At 37.9% G+C, this 17,638-nt stretch overlaps 1 protein-coding gene across 1 annotated transcript in view; it reads left to right on the top strand.

Annotated features, from left to right (window-relative positions):
• The window catches only part of TASP1 (taspase 1), a gene marked incomplete at its 5' end in the record, with an annotated part of 79,256 nt that overhangs the window by 50,298 nt on the left and 11,320 nt on the right, over positions 1–17,638 (top strand). Inside the window, 3 exons of the mRNA XM_082302403.1 lie at positions 3,675–3,785; positions 13,649–13,759; positions 17,384–17,457. Coding sequence (XP_082158529.1) covers positions 3,675–3,785; positions 13,649–13,759; positions 17,384–17,457 — 296 coding nt within the window. The remainder of the gene's footprint in view (positions 1–3,674; positions 3,786–13,648; positions 13,760–17,383; positions 17,458–17,638) is intronic.

Genomic DNA, 17,638 nt, shown 5'->3' with positions numbered 1-17,638 from the left:
GATTTACATTTTCATCAACTTATGTGCATGATTTGGAAATGTGTTCAAGTAGCTTTCACTGTAATTGCTGTCTTGAGTCATGTTAATACAAGGCTTTTTGGAAGTTGGCTAATGCTGGCAGTTAGACTAAAGTGACTGGAACTATAAATTTGAACCCACGACTTTATATTATATGTTATAAATCAGTTTTGATTGCTGTAGTAATGTATCAATTCATTTTGTGTCTAGTCCTAGTGTTATCTACAGTGCGTCCCCAGTTTGAGGCTATGGAGATGTATAGATCTGCTAAACCTCCAAGAAGTTTGGTTCTGACTTGAGATAATAGAAAGTGTAGTTCTTTTTCTCAGCCTTTATCTGGTCAAAGTATGTGAAACACTGCTTAGGTTTGTTTGGTTTTGTTTTCTGTTTGTGTTTGTTTGGGTTTATTTTTTTGTTTAGTTTTTTGGTTTTTTTCTTCAAAAATGGATGTTCCTACATCAAAAACTACAGTAACAAATTTTTCTTTTCCAAATGGGGGAATTGTTTTCCTTAGTTATCTGTTCCTGCAGACTACCAGCAAGTGATGTGTTGAAAGATTTTTACATACACTGCCAGCAGCAGTCTGTAAGTTTATTGCCTTATAGATTGACATAAATATGACAAAAAAGAAATGACTTTGTCTGTGGGGATGTAGAGATGTGTGATGTGTTTGTGGAATTGCAAAGCTGCTTTCCTTGTGGTTGATCCTGGATCACATCAGTGGGCTGCAGCTGTTCTTAACCCATATTAAGTTTTCTCTCTCTGAATTTTTTTTGGAGCAGACTTGATGTTATGGGAACTCTTCAATAAAGTCATTCTCTTGGGGGGAAATAACATTATACGTCATGCTAAAAAATGGCTATTGTTTTTTTGATGCCAATTTAGGAAATACTTGAAAATTGTGAAGTAGTCACATCTGTTTTTATTACTTGATGCATTGGAGATGCATAGGCTCACTCTGATTTCTGTGTCTCATTTGTTTGATTCCTATTCTAAATCCCATGCTTCTTACTCATATAGTTATATTTAAATGTATTGCATGTTATATTTAAAGATACTAACAGGTTTTTTTCAAGAAAAAACCAGCCTTCTCAGTTTTTGCTGGAGCATATGCCTGCTTAGTTTTGTTCTTTACATTAAAACTTCATATTGATTAAAGCTTCTTAGTTTTAAAAAAGTGATGTCCATGTTGTGATCTATGGGTAAAATGCATCTTGTGGGGTTTTTTCATGTTCTTCATACATCACTTTGTCTGGAATGAATAGTAGGTAACTCACAGTTCTATTGTGGACAGAAGCTTTTGAGTGTGGGTGTAATGAGGCAAATGAATGGACAGACCCTCCTGTAAGCAGCTGCAGAGGATGCTCTGTTGCACGAGCCTCTTGAAGATTATCCCCTAACCAGGACACTTCTCTCAGTAACTTGAGAGCTTGACAGTCTTGATGAAAACACTTTCTCCCTTGTGCTCTCAAGAACGACTTCCCTTGGCTGTGTAACTGTTGTAGTATTTTGGCTCTTTCATTTTCCCCTAAATTTGTAACTGGTTTTTACTCAATCTGTTTGCTATACAAAGAATTTTTTGTCTTTCTGTTGTGCCAGTTGTATGTAGATTCAATGCCAAAGTGTCCCACTTCAAACAACTCAGTTTAGCTGAATTGTATTAATCAGGAGACACTGCCCATTAGCAGGGACACATAACTGAAGACCAAGGTATTTTTTTGATGATTGAACATAGCAGGATTTTGGGACACATGTACACAGTTTGTCAGCAATCTGGTTCCTGGGCTGATTCTCTGACATCTGATGCATCCATAGTGCTCCAGAGGGTGGTTTTTCTAATCTTTTAAATGAGGGGGGTAATTTTTTTTTTCTTCTGTTTTAGCAATCTTTGAAGAACAGTGGGAAATCACTGTGCATTTAAGGGAAAGGGTATAATTGTGTGACAAGTTGCCAGAGAGAGAGATTCTTTGAGTAGGTTACCATGTTAATTAGGGTTTAAAAATGGTGAGAAGAACAAGAAACCAGTCTGTGAGTAACTCCAATATGCAGTGCCAGACCTGCCAACATCTTTGTGCCATGTTGTAACCAAACCAGTCAGTGCTCTAAACTCAGAATATGCACAGTGATGAGAGACTCAGCAGGCTGCACTGGAGCTGCTTTGGGTTGGGTTTAATTATTAAATTTTTCTTTATGCCACATCTAGGCTGGCTTCAGCCAGTGTCTCTGTTCTGGGCTTGTTAGTGCTTCCAGTAAAGTGAGAGTTACCCGTGGAGACTGAGCTGCCTTTGTCTGAAGCCAGCCTAGGTCTGATGTCTTACCAGCTCCAGCTCCCTGCCACTTGGAAGCAACTAGATTGTTTCCAGCCATAAATTTGTTTCTGGAGGCTGTGTAGGTGTATTTATGTAGTTCTGTACCTGAGCTAATAAGTCCAACTGGATTACAGCAGATTTTTTTTTTATGGTTCCAGTGCTTGCATCATCTTGTTGTGTTTAATGAGAAATATGCTAGAAATATTTATATATAATTGTGAACTGACTGTATCTGATTTCTCTCTGTATATTCTGGTGTCTAATGCAGTCTTAGGCCCTGATAAGTTACAAATCTGATTAAAGTGCAGTTGCTTAAATTTAGATAATTTGAGGTCATTGTTACGTTACAACTCTACATTAGTTATGCTTTTCTTTCTGTCCTAACTGGATAACAGTTCGCCTGGCTCTTGGTTAGACCTCTTCTAGCTGCTTTGTCTACTTCCCTGCCATTGAGAAAAAATGTCAACAAATGGGAGGCCTAAGCAGTGTAATGACCTTGGTCTATATGGAGAAGGTATCAGCAGTGGGTTTTCCTGTCCAAAAAACCCCAGTTGATCCAGTAAACATGCATGGTGCCACTTGGCTGCAGCTGTATGTCCCAAAGCACAGTACAGGAAGGGAAAAGGGTGTAGGAGAAAAAATAGCAGGTGTGAAAGTGTTCCTACTGAACAAGTGTAGCAGTAATGACCTGCTTGTCTTCACCAAAAATAGGTTTCAGGGGATAAGTACAGAAGGCACTGAGGCAATAAGTGGTTGTTTGCAGAACCTTTTTAGTTTCTTAAGGACAAACCTTTAAAAATTACAGGAATTTGTATTAGGAGTCCAATGACCAGCCACTGTGGCAAAAAAGCATGGGTGAATTCATGTATTCCTTTGTTGAAAAAAGGCTGAATCAGATGGTAGAAGAAGTAGGAGATTCTGTCATGCAAAAGGAGTTACTGTGTCACTGAAGTTGTTCTCAGTTTGAAGAGTTGCATGCAAGGATCATTCCCAAGAGAATGATTAGTAAGAGGATTCTATCTGGAAAGAGATTACAAGTCACAGATAGTGTTGCTGTTTCTTCTTTCTGTTATGTAAATTTTGTTTGGTTTATGCCTTTGTGCACTCAAAATTTCAGGAAAGTTGTGACAAAACCACTGACTTAGTTTAATTTTTGCATGACTCAGTGTCAACCTTTTTTAAAAAATATATATATATGGCAGAAACTTGTCATATGCATCACTATTAGGAAACGGTCATTACTTTGCATCACCATAGCCAAATTAATGTGATGATGTAAATTAATGACAGGGTTTCCTCGTAGTGATATTTATATTTTGACTATTCCCAATCTTAATATTTCTTTAGGTTGTGGAGAGCACCTTGTCCGGACCATACTGGCCAGAGAATGTTCATGTGCTTTGCAAACAGAGGATGCCCACCAAGCTCTCCTAGAGACTATGCAAAACAAGTTTATTGGTAAGTATATGGTCCTGATTGCTTAAATGTCACCCAACATTGTTGAAAATGCAAGTAACTCTATTAAATAAAGATACTCATGATTTCTGTTGAAGCCTTGTATTGCAGTTGGCTTCAGATTTAGTATTGTGTTACATCTGAAAAATGTTAAACTACGGAAGAATATATTAGGAAATTTAAAGGAAAACCCTTGGAAATACCTCAATTGTTATGTGAGTCATAGAATACCCAGAGAGGTTTGAAGAAAGAATTTCCTGTCTGAATCACGGGCTGTGGTGTACAGTTGCATATTTTAGAATTGATGGGTTAGGAGCATTAGTAAAAATTATTCATCATGTTAACCCTTTTAAAAATAGTAGACTTCAAAACCATTTCATGTTCTAATTAAATGCTTTGGATAGACAGATTCTGGTTTGCTATTTACATCATAAAATTAATTTCTTGAAAAAGTGAAATAGACTTTATTCAAAAATTTTTTTCTTTGATTTAAGAGAATTGTGCAATGTGTCTTTAATTTCTTGTAAATGTAGATCTTGTTTTCTTTCCTCAAGTCATAAGCAAAATATGGATGTGGAATTTTAAAATAACCATAAAATCTTGCCCTTTCCAGTGTAGCTTCTGGCATATATGTTGACTTGCAGTGGCTTCATAACCCTTAAAATTTTTCAAGCTTTAGAATCCACAGACAATTTTCATCTTCAAAATTTCTTACAGACAACATAATACTTGTATATTGTATTGCAAAGCTCATTTTATGATACTTTAATTAGAACTGAAGGAGGGACCTATACACACCTTTTGAGGTCCTAGGGACTGATGCCCTTGGTTTTGGCAAGCAGTGCATTGCAACTTCTGATTTCTTTTTATAGTGTTGAATCCATGTAGATTCTGCTTCTGACATTTGACTGTTTGAGGGGAAGTCACCTTCGCATTGGAAGACTGCACTTGATAACCTGCTGTCATACTGCAGTCATTTCTAGGTGTTGTAAGAGTGCACAACACTCTGTGTGTTCCCTAAAAAGATTCTAATCCAAGCTGCAAAAATGTAGCTTTCTATATTTAATCACTCATTCCAGTGCATTGTGGCCCAAAATTAGGAATTTGTGTACCCAAAAGAAGCCCTTAGGAAGGCTGCTTGTGATAGCTGTGCTAATTTGTAGCCCTGCTTTGCAGGTGTTGTAGGGATGTGGCCTAACTTTAGGGAAGTCGGATCTTTAGTCCACACTCTCAAAATGTATTGTGCTGTTTGTGGTAAGAGTACTAAAAGCAGGCACAAATTGTATGTAGCCTTCTGCAATTTCACATTAGTGCAGGCACACACACAAGATGGAAAGCTACTGATGAAGTAATTCATAGAGACTGGCTGATAAAAACCCCCAAAATGAATATTTTTTAGTTAAATGTGCCTTCTTTAAGTTGCTTTGAGTTTTCTGGGTTTTCTTTGTTCTGTTCAGTAATGGTTAGCAAAAAATGCAACTCTTCTTTTGCTGTTTAATGCAAACATATTTTGCCACCACTTTGCATAACAGATGTTTTCATTTAAAATGTTAACTGGCTCCTATGTGATACATACGTTGTGTTGTTTACTGAAAATGTGAAAATGTTTCTGTTGGAGATATGAGCATATTAAATGTTGCTGAAGTTTTTGTTACACCTGAACTATCAATTGCAGAGAAAGAGGAGCTGCACAGGTGGAGGTACCAGGCTAACAGTGTGATGTGTTATTGCCTTGAGAAAACACACAAAACCCAGCTAAACAGCAGGGAGTGAAAAGAGTGAGAGACAGGATAAAATTAATGCTTTTCATGAAAAGAAAATTGAAAAAAACATTTATATAACATTTATATAAAGGCTTTGTAATTCCTTTTTAGAGTTTCATGTTTTAATTTGGAACAGGTCAGGTCTGGCTTGTATTTTCAGAAACTTACCACTGCAAGCTTTTGCTGCCTGATGGCAGGAATGTGTACTATCTGCTCAGTTATCTATCTGGGCAGTGCTGATGTGGGAAAAAAAGACACAGCCACCTTTGTTTTTTGTGTAGGTGAAGCGCTTGGATTAGAAGACATAAAATCTAGTTTGTGCTCAGCTGTCCTGTGAATGAAGACTGATCAAGGAAAACATCACAATCCAGATACATCTTGCTGGTTACATGTGATGTAGTATTGAGTTTTAGCCGGTAGAGAAATTTTGGAAATCTTTGCAATTCTGCAGATGGAACGCAAAGTTATATGTGGCAAATGCAGTGCAACAGTTAAAAATGTGCGTTACACTTAAAACAGCAGGGTTATACTAAATAGGGTTTTTTTGCTGTGACTTTTCAGGTGATGTGCTAGTTGATAGCACAGGGTGTGTGGTACGGTGCAGGCTTTCTTACTGTGAAACAACAGGATAAAATGGGCTAGTAGACTCCTTGCTGATGGCATGGATGCTTCCCTTGCCTTCCTTAGAGCCCTGTTTTGTGGTCTTGTCAAACTGTCACCAAAATTATACTGGACCAAGGCTGAAAAAAACCCAGCCTTTAACAAAGCTGAGCTAGAACGTTTTATCAGAAGTCAAAATGTGTGTTACTTGTATCAGGGGAATGAACAGCTGATTTTGGGAGTTGCCATCAGATTGGTGCTTCCTGTTTACAGGACTCTCCGAGTTTCTGCAGAGCTCTGGGAATCCTTCCAGCTAGGGAATGCCTGGCTTAGACAGTGAGTGCTGTTTAAACAGCAGGTGATGAGCAAACTCATGTCAGATGTGCTTCTCTCATCCTTTCTCAGAGCCAGCTTACTGTGGAGAATGCACAACTGATGGTTGAATCAGAGGTGAGAGAAATTAAATTTAGACTTTTGTAAATGGAATGGGATCCATATCTTTAGTCAGAGCATGAAAGGCTTGGTTCACCGTTGAAGAATGGTGTTCTGTAAACACAAATACCTTCCAAACAGAAGAACAGAGGATTTTGTTACTCATCATTCCTTTCAAATGCAGCCAAATTGGTGGAATGTAGACTTAGAGTAAATATTTGTGTCATCTCACTGGCGGGAAATCTGGGCATTTAACAATGGCAACGTTAGCAATGGTACTTTAAAACTTCTTATGAAGTATTAGAAAATAATGAGCTGAAAGACATAGTTGGAATCTGATATTTGTTCTTTCCTTAGCGGAAATATGTTTCTCTATTCTTGTATTTTTAAACTGTGCTTCAGTTGAGCGAAGTCTGCAGAAAGGTAATACCAGAAGGATAATGCTGACACTTTCTCTTCTAGAAATTTAGTGTCAAAATCCTTTCTTCTGAGCAGGAGTTTGGACAGCTAGGAATCATAGAATATGAATTTCCTGATAATTAGTTATGCTTGTTGGGGAGGAAAAAGCCTCATACTTTAACAGTAACAAGACTGTGATTGGCATTGCACAGTGTTATAGTTACTTTATAGTACATTATAGTTTCCTTTTGTGCTGCATCACTTTGAGCTTTGGTGTATCCTTTGTGGTTTTCTAGCAGAGGAAACAAACTATGGAAGCATTATTATGCTTCTCCATGACACAGAGGAAAAGATTTCAGAAGAGAGTGAAGTGATCCTGAAGTTTCGTAAACACAACATGGTGATGTTCCACAAGGATTTGTCTAGGTCCTCCCTATGCTTCTCCATGTCAAAAGCATTGGGATTTTATTGGTCTGTGGTATCCTCAGTTATTTAATTTCTTAGAATCTTCCCTGTAATGTTTTAAAGTGCATGTGTTTTCCCTTGCAGCTTCTTTAAAAATTCAATATAGATGTTGTAACTTAATGTATCATGAAATACAAAGACCTCTGATTTGAGACAGCTTGTGCTTAAACGTTCAGCAAATAATGGTGCATGAAATTAAAAGCAGGCTTCATTTAGTGCTTATTATATTCCTCTAATGTTTATTTCAGTTGTTACCTTGGAGTTTAGTGGGATACATAGCAGAAGCAGTGGCAAACAGCTTCACTTTCACACGTTCTGTACACAAGCTGACAGTCCAGTGGCTGAGGTGATCTATAGACTGTTGACCTGAAAAAGTCAGAATTTCACTCACACGATGCGCAAGAAGGTTCAGAACTGTTTTGCTGCCCTCTGTTAAAACTGGGGGATGCTGAAGCACTTAATTGGTTACACCACACCACGGTCAGTGTTTAGACCAGAGTTTTAAGCCTTTGAAAGCTGATGTAAACAATGAAGCTGGTAATGGTTTCTCTGCTGAGGAAGAGTATGAGTGTAAAACATCTGATGAACAGCTGGTTCATTCTTCAGCTGGGTAAGTGCAAATAAAACACTTCTTTTACAGCTTAGTGTTGAATCTGTGCTAGAATGGTTCTGTGCAGTAACTACAAATGGGGAAAAAAGGCACAGGATCAGAAGTGAACAACTCATATCAATCCCATGATCTGGAGGAAGCAATCCTCATCATGGGAGAGCTTTAATTCAAAAGAAATGTTGAAGAAAAAGTGTTCTTCCCTTGTAGCTGTAGCTTCTCCAGAGCAAGGCTGAATGTTGAGGCCGTTATTTGCCTTAACACTTGAGAAATCTCTTAAGTTCTGTCCCTGATCAGTGGCTGAACCTGGGTCGTGGTGTTCAGTTCTGACTGCTCTTGCAGAACTGAATGGGATCAGTGAATGTGGAGTTGCTGTGAAGACCTGTTTGCTTGCTTTTGAGAGACCATTGCTACAGATCAATAGCATACACAAAATACACAAATAAGAATGTGATAATGCTTTCTGTATGTCACATAGCAATAACAGAATAGTTGAGCTTTGAAAGAGAGAAACGTGTTTTGTAAAATGCAGTTTTGTGACTGGGGAAGGTGAGGATTAGATCAAAACTAATGAAATATGGGGTTTGTTGCATTTTTTTCCTACCCCTTCTCTCTGGTGTGGCCAGCCAGTGCTAACATTATTAGTTAATGCTGCAGTTGAAGTTCTGCTTTGGATTTTTCATGCCACATTCCTCAGTGGTATGCCAGTATAACTGGGAAAGGAAGACAGAGCTTCATGAGACTTAAAATGATATTTAAAGCCCAAGGTTTTGTAATTTTGTCATTAGCAAGCTATTAGATCAAAGATTTATCTAGCAATTCTATTTTATTGCAGTGGAAAACAGTATTTTTGGCTCGTAGGCATATTTTGGTTTTATTGTAACTAAATTTTAAATTTGTATGGGAAAATCTATCTTTCTGAAGAGTACAGAGAGCAAAAATGGTGTAGGAGGTGGGAGCCAAATAACTTTTTCCTTCTAGTGAGAAACATTCTGCCTTTAATATGCATGGCAGTATTTCAGTTCCACCTTTTCTCTTTCTCTTGAAATACTAGTTAAATGTAATGTATATATAAAAAAGTCATTACTTACATTGTTATTTTTTACAGAAGTCTACACTGTTATTTCTTTTTCTCAATGGGTTGGCTGTAACAAAATGAGTTTTAGAACTAAATGAGTGAAATATGCTCCTAACCTTTGAATTCACAGTGTTTTGAGAACACTCAGATTAATTCCTGTGTATGGTACAGGGATTCTCTTTAGAAATAAAATATAATACTGGTTTTGTACCATTATTTTTACAGATTTAATGATGGACAGATAGCATTCGACTGTCTGGAATTTTGTGTACTGTAGACCTACTCATTTGCACTGTATTGCTGTGTTAAAATGCACTCTTTAACGTAACTGTAAGCATCATCAGTAACTCTGCATATCTAGAAAGATCTTTGTTTAAAAAACGTATTATGTTTGAATCACTCTTGTAACATTTTTTGAAAAATTCCTTTAATTGGAAAATAAGTAACTTTTAAACAACAAGCTGATCAGCATGTATTTAATTTGGCTTAGAGTCTAATTTTTAAGAGCAGAGAAACAGCCTGAATTTACTGTAACATGGAATACTTTAATATTATTGTAGGCAACTGGTTTTTACTGACACTTTTTAGAGTTTGATTCCCCATACCTTAGGCAGTGAATTGGAGACACACACTCTATTGTTGCTGATTTTGCACTGAAATGATTTAGCTGAACTTGCTGCTGAAGGCATTCAGGATGGGTGGGGGTGTAGTCACACAATTTGCTTCTGATGTCTCTTGGAATGGCAGCCTTCAGCAGAAATGGAGAAGCAGGGTGGCCCTTGGAAGTGGTGTGGGTAGGAAGATCCTGAACCGTTGTGGGGTTGTGCCAGTGACTGTGTTTGTGTCTTCACCTGCTGCTTGTGTTTGGAGATGAAAACAAGGGGTATGTTCTTTTTTCAGACTTCTCCCACCATTCCAGAATAATGCTCATTCTGCAGGTGATGATGAAATGGTGTAGAAGATCAAAAGGGCAAGCAAGGCTCTGTTTTTGACTGTAGGAGATAATGTCTCCCATCATCTTTGCTTTGTTTGCATAACACAAACTTTTAAGATATTTGGTTCAATACTCCATTCAAATTACCTGTTACAAGTCACTTTAAGTAATTTTATTAATCTCTCTCTCACACCAGTAGTACTGTTACAAAGTTGGTGCAGTGTGACCTGGTTTCACGTGATATAACCAACATCTTCTTACTCCAAGGGCCCAACCTGCATCATTCTTAAAGAAGTCAGTGTCTTGCCCATCTATTGTGTTTTATGAGTGCTGAAGTTAAGACTTTTATCATGCTTTTATCAGGTGTAGTGCTATTAAGTTAATCCTCTTCTGGAGTTTTCTAGTTGCAGTAGGGTGGCAGTGTACTCAAGCAAAGGCTGAATTAATAGTCAGTTTTCCAGCTTTTGAGTGGTCTTCAAAGCCTTTTGAGTTTTGTGGACTTGCAATAAAGCTTCCATGGTGCGTATTTGTTGAAGGAAGTAATTTGTTTAGAAAAAATAGTGTGCATATTTAGAGCAATGTAATGGACACCATGTTTAATGTCAATAAATAAATGCTGTTTATGCTGACAGAACTGGGGCTCTCAGTTGTTCATGTAGAGGTGGAGCATCTTTTTTGGTGAAGCTGTAAGATGAAGATTTCATCTTATGTGCTTGAAGCTCAAGTTTTAAATTACTTATTTAAACCCTCTTTCAAAATATGTGTCACAAAACACTTGCTTTGAGCGGTTGCTTTTCTCATTCTGTGTTTCACTGAAGATGAGTATTTCATTCTTGCCAAGAAATCCCTGCAAAAATGGAAGAATTTTGATAAAAATACAGTGTTAGCCACCACATTACGTGTTTTGCTGCACTTTCCACATGGAAAGAAATACACTGCTAAGCTGAGGGCGCGCTAAGCCAGGAAACAAGAAGCCCAAAGGTCTGGCTGCACCCTCTAAACCCGCAGCTCGCCACATGAAGAGGGGAGGGTGAGCTCCTCGCCCGAAGGAGCTTATCCTGAGCTGAGCTGTGGGGGCACGCAGGCAGAGGCAAAGAAGGAAGGAGTGACTCTTCATATGGGTTCCACGAGCAGGTTTATTGCGGTGAAAATTCCAGGGACGAAAAGCAAATTTTGGAGAGGGTCCAAGGATCTCACAGTCGGGGCAGGAAAGGCGGGAATAAGGGATTCAGCCAATAGGGTAGGGCCAAGGAAGCGGGATTGACAATGAGGTAACCAATGGGGATAGCTCAGAGGAGGGATTACAGGGGGTAGCCGATGCGGTACCGAGTAACAGAGAAACTTCTAGAACTGATACATATTTAACTAAGGAAAATGAACATTTACAAACTTATACATAAAACAGGGCGGGGAGAACAAGAACCAACCAGACTAGAATAGGCAAATCGCAGAATGAAGGGGTGATGGGATCTCACCCTCACCGCGAGGCAGTCTAAGCATTGGTGCCTGGCCCTCGGGCTCTGGATTCCGGGGTTCCCTCTGGGGTCAGGGTGGCTGCAGCCACTTGCACCGCCGCACTAAGCCTTGTAAGATTTTAAAAGACCCTGTACAAGTTACTCGGATCACTGAAAATTTGATCAGTCATGATGGTGTAGTTGACAGAAGTACTGGGAAAATGAAGAAATACGTAATTAGCTTATTTACAGACTTCTCTTTCATTTATTTTTTGCAGAGTGTGGGAGAAACAAAACTCCTGAAAAAAGTGATTAAACTAATGGAAGCATTTCTAGAGCAAGGCCTTCAGTAGCACCAACTCTATAATCAGTAGTTGGTGTCTGGTATTATGTGCATTCCTACAGTCCTAGTGTTTTACTGTGTCCTTGAATATACTGTCTGCTGTGAGTACTGTTTGCTGGCTGTGTTCTGCCGAAGTAGAACTTTTTAACCATTCTAATTAAAGAGTAAATTAATATTTTTCACTAGAACCTTGGAAGAATCTTTACACAGCCCTTGAAAGGGAAGGAGAGACTGCTTATTAAAAAACAAACCTGAACTTCTTCTGACTTTTCGCCACAGAATGGCTTAGAGCCTAAATCATTTGTGCAGTTTAGTGTAAGATTAGTTCTGCAGACCAAGTTCAGGTAAAGACATTGTCTTTGAAGTGCCTGATTTTGACTTGGGGGGTAAAACTCTTCACAACTTTCCAAGGCTTGTGTTTCTATTTTAACCAAACATATTTTCCTGCTTTGTTATCGATTGCCTTATCATGGGCTGGATTCTTGTTTCACAGGGATTTGGTCGCAGTCAGTGAGTAATACAGGAGGTGTAACTGTAAATGGTAATAGCTCTTTTACAAAGTGGCACTTTAAAGATAGTATCTGTTTGCGTTAGATCAAATAAGATATTACTGTTTATTAAGCATACTGCTTTTATTATCTTCCTGCAACGTGGGCTTCTATTGCAGTGGCCACCTTGTATTACTTTCGAAGGTGGTTGCTCTAATGTTTAGAGAAAACACAGTAAAGCTTTTAGTTTTCCTTATGGTAAAGCTTGAAGTTGGATTTTATTGGGCTGTTTTGTTGTTGTTATTTGCATTAAAGGAGTAATTTTAATCATACAAATAGCTGTGGGCAAGTTAAAGGAGTCTGATGAATAGATCTGCTCTAAACTTCTTGTGGCTGGCAAATTAGTGTCTGTACACTAATTTATTTAAAAGAAAGAATTGAAGAGAATGACATGAAATGGCTGTTGCAATTGTATGTTCTATTTTAAATGACAGTATAATGCAGATTTGTAACTAGGATGTCTGTGGGCCTAAGTGCAAGAACTTGATTAATTTTGTGGTTCACAACATTTTAAATTGTATGTAAATTATACCATTGTTTCCACATTTAAAGCTATAGGAATCTTAATTGAAATTGCAAACCAGAGAAAGAATACTTAGGCTTGGTTCAGCTAACTTTAAAGCTTTTCCAGCTTCTGATAGAAGACTTTTATATCCTATGTCTTAAATTAACATCAGAAAAGCTACTGTAAAAAGTAGGATGTGCTTAAGCTTTTCTGCTAGTATTCACCAAACTTTTCAAGCAAGGCAGACTATAGCAGTTTGATGGTATCTCTGTACAAAGGGCTTTAAATTGGAAAAAATGAATAAACTGTAAAAATGACCCAAATTTGCTTGATTTTTTTAGATATGTCTTTATATTAATTATAGAACAGAAAGAACCAAATACTGAGTCGCAATTTTTTTTTCAGCTTGACACTGTTTTTCATTATTATGTTTTCCTCGATCCATGAACAAGCAGGTTTGCACTCACAAACATAATTTTTAATATGTTTGGTTTTTTTCCATGTAGCTCTTCATTTTTTTGATTACTGGTGGATTAGTAGATTAACATTGTAGAAGATTATTCTTTTGAAACACTTAGGAAAAATAGAACCGAGGCTTTTGTAAAAGCACTTTTTGACCTGTCAGTCTTTTCTACCCTTAGTGACTAGATTAAAGGGGGAAGGCAGAAAGTCAAATTTAAAAAAATGCCCAAGAAGCTCTTCCTATTGCAAATAATTCTCCCCAACGGTTTTGCCCAGGTTCACCTTTCCTAGCCAATGAAGATGGTGTACTTGGAGGTGTGATAGTTCTCCGCTCTTGCAGGTGTTCAGCAGAACCTGAATCCTCACAGGAAAAGCCAACTTTACTAGGTAAGAAATTGTTATTCATTTTTACTTCAGTTGGGTGCCAACTCAAAGTGGCAGGTGAAATAAAATCTCTGTGCATGTTTGAAAGGCACAGAGAGAACAAAAAGAATTGAAATTGAAATAATAAAAATATAGGAAGCGAAATAGGGAACAAACAAGGCTAATACTAATAAAACTCTGGAAAAGAGCCTTCTGTCTGACTCATTATTTCTGAGCAGAATTGTCATTCAGAGGGTTGTGTGGGATCCTTCTCAGTCTATGGCATAGATATAATAGTTGCTTGAGGCGAGGCAGGATGTGTTCCTCATAGGAAAAATTGCATTTTTAGCTGGGGGTAATGCATGTAGCTGTTTACTGCTTCTCAGTAGCTTATATGTGAAAAATGCTTTCTAAAAAGTTGTTTATTCCTCCGTTTTGCAGAAGAAAGTGTGTGAATTTGGAGGATACACTTAAAATTTGTAAGGGAAGTTGTTTATGGTTGTTTATTCTTGGTAATGGCCAGGAAAATGGGCTTAGATAAGCCGCAGTTACTATTTGCATTTGCACCAAACAGGACTTTCTGCTGCTTCTACTGAAATCAGCAGGAGCCTGGACTTTGCCTCCACCAGTAGCTGGCTGGTTCCAAAAGGGCTTTACATCCCTTCAGCCCTGTTTCTGTCCTGGAAACACAATCCCAATCTTGCTGCTTTATGGCAGAAAAATGTGTTATGGAAAACTGTCAAGTGGTTTGTGTGGGAGAAACAGATGGAAGTGGAAGGCTCTAGACTATGAGCAGAACAGGGTGGAAATACAACCCTGAGACAGTAAAGCCTCGTTAAAGGAAGGAATTTGGGATTAGGGGCATATGAATTACTTCAGGATGATACTTGTGCCATCTCCTTTCCTGTGGGGCTCCTCAGATGTGGAGTTATGTGCTTATTTATTGGGTCACATTGACCTGTCTAATATAGGCTGGGGTTATGTTACCAGAATTAAAGTGTTTTTCCATTGTATAATGCTCTGCTTTATTATTATTTACCCAATTGTGACATTATCTAGTGCAACAGCATCCTACAACATAAATTCTATCATTAAAAAAAGAGTTAAGAAAATGCAAAATACAAGTCTGATTAAATAAGAACAAGATGAACCTAACCTTCAATTCCTGAGGTTTGGGAGTGAGAGGATTTTTTTCTATTCATTTAATGTTTGTCATTCATGTAAGAGAACATATTCTGTTAATGAAGGTTTGGCATTTTTTCCTCAAAAGTTAATTTCTAAAATCCCCTTATACATCATAAGTAAAGAATATTTGTCTGTTGATTTTTGGTTTTCTTTCCACTGAAATAACATTGAGATTAACTGTAGCGCAGTACTTTTTCTGAACCATGGAAATTTCCTGCCTTATAATGTATGCTGAGATAATATTTAATTTAACATATGTAGTATTTGTGTTGTTTGGACTGAAAATAAGTTGGTAAATAGTGAAAAACTTCATGTATAGAATAAGAAATTCTCATGTCTTTGTTACAGGGATCATCTTTATTTATTTCTTTTTAATATTGAAACAAATGGCAAGGAAGTGGCTTACTAAATGGTTGAAAATATATATATCTGAAATGTAATCATTACATCTTCACCTGTAATTTAGAATTTTCATTGTAGTTCCACTACTTGTAATGGCTAACAGTAACCAAGGATCGTGCTAGTACAGGCTACTTTTGGTAGTTATCAAAGGCAGAGATATTATATTTTGAGGGTATTTGACCTGAACTGTTTCCCAGCTTCTCAAAATTAAAAGGTGGGATTAAATTTGTCTCAAAAAAAAATGCTTTCACTGACAGTGGAGCCTTTGGGGTGCCAGGGGGAGGCTGGCCCCATCAAACACACATTGATTGTGCTGGGTATGTTTCACTCTCTGAAAGCTTTTGACTCACCTTTGGTGGTATCAGTCATGAATCTGTTATGGGGCAGCAGAGCACACACCTCAGTGAAGTTCATTTTTCTTTTATGATGATATCTGCATATCTGTCAGAATCTTCAAGTCTTGCTGGGATCATCTAACCTTTGATCTCCTGCTCTGGTTTAATTGCTATGCAAGGAGAAGTGGTTCAAAGGATCAGTGTGCTCAGCGTGCTGTGACCTTCATCAGCCACGTTAAAGGAACGTGAGGAATAGGAATGAGTAAAAGTTTTAAACCCATCTAGTGATGCTTTTTTGCAGTATGTGAAAGTCACTCTCAAAAGAAATAATGTGGAAATATCTTTTCATGGCATCTCATGTAATTCATGTAAGACACCTTCCATAATCCAGAGGAAGAATTTGTGCTTCAGTGCATTTTTTTAAACCTTTTACAGAATTCTGTGAAATGCCTTGAATTCTGATCAGCTATTCTTTTTCTTTCCCTCCTTCCAAATTAAGGACTTTATGAACACAAAGAAAAATGGCCATGACAGAGAGCAGGAAGAAAACAGTGTGACAGTTTATAAAGCTCCACTGACAGAGAGCTGAACATCTGAATAATGTGCTCTTTGTCTGAATTTTGGGTTGCAGCTGAGTAGGAATGTGTTTGTGTGCATAAAGATACCTGCATATGTATCAGGCAATTAAAGATCACTGGAACAGGCTGTTAAACAACTCATAAATCAGGACACTTAAGACTTCAGGGACAGCACCATACTGGATTAACAGGCATTAACAATACATGTGAGCAGCTATTAGTTTTCTTAATCACTATCACTGCAAGCACAACGGTTGGTCTTTAACACTGACATCTTAAATTAGTGGTGAGTGCAGGACCAGAGACCTGATGCTGTATACCTGGTGCTGGAAGTCCAGGTAATCAGACCTGAGACTGCTTTGATAGGGATTTCTTCTCTGTCCGTCTTTCCTCTCTTACCTTTGGTGCTCCTTACACTCTCCACAAAGACAGGGGGTGTTTGCATCTGCTGTTGTAATTCAGCATACTTTTGAATCCAGGACTTGCTCAAATTTTCCCAGAAATCTTTCTTTCTTATTGTGCATGTTACTCTGATTCCATCAGACACCTCTCCTGCTTTTTCTGCAGGATAATTTTGCTTTTACCAGATGTCTTTCCTGCCTGCTCTATATCTTCAATTCCCATATTGCAGGCTTGACTATATGTGCGTGTTTTCCTGTATCCTGCTTGGGCAGCTAAGCTGCAAATCCCCCTTTACCTAATGATAATTATATACTATTTATGTATGTATGCTCGGTTCTGTGGAAAAAAAATGCTTGTTGTAGGGTGCTTTTGTCTGGGCTCAAGGCAGACAAGCACACATTCTATCAGCTTTTACTTCATGGATGGAACAGGCCACTGCTTTAGAGATTGGTCCAGTCTTTTAACTGCAGTTGCAGCTGATGTATTTCTCATCTTGGAGGCTCCATATCATTGAAGTAACATTCTCATTCTGGGTATTAGTTCTGCAGTGTGTGACTGCGAATAGTCAGGAAAATCTTGTTTGTTTGATAGCTGTTTCTTTTGAGACTTAATTACTCTGGTAAGTAGTTTTTGTTCGTTGTTTTTTAACCTTGCTATGTTTGTTCCTCAAGATACTAGTCTTGTTAAATTACGTCTTGTATTTTAAACCTAGGCCTCTTTGTAACTTCTTGCGTTTTCTTTTGTAGTGGAATTTCTGTGGAGCCATACAACAGAGAGCATGTGTGTTGGATATATGTCTGCACAGGATGGCAAAGCTAAGGTAAGCCATGAGAAATAGGCTGTAATACAGTAAAATGAGTGCAGAAGCTAAGGAGAATTTGTATTAATGATAATGAAATATGTAAGAAATTTCTATCTTCAAGAGAATAGAAAAAGTAATGGGTGCCCAAGCAGTTAAATGTGTCAATTGATTAGGCATTTCTAATTTCTTTCTTTAATTG

The sequence above is a fragment of the Coloeus monedula genome (assembly GCF_965178545.1).
Source record: "Coloeus monedula genome assembly, chromosome: 2".
In the NCBI taxonomy this organism is placed as follows: Eukaryota; Metazoa; Chordata; class Aves; order Passeriformes; family Corvidae; genus Coloeus; species Coloeus monedula.
The sequence above is the reverse complement of the archived record's forward strand: the minus strand, read 5'-3'. Positions and strand labels throughout refer to the sequence as shown.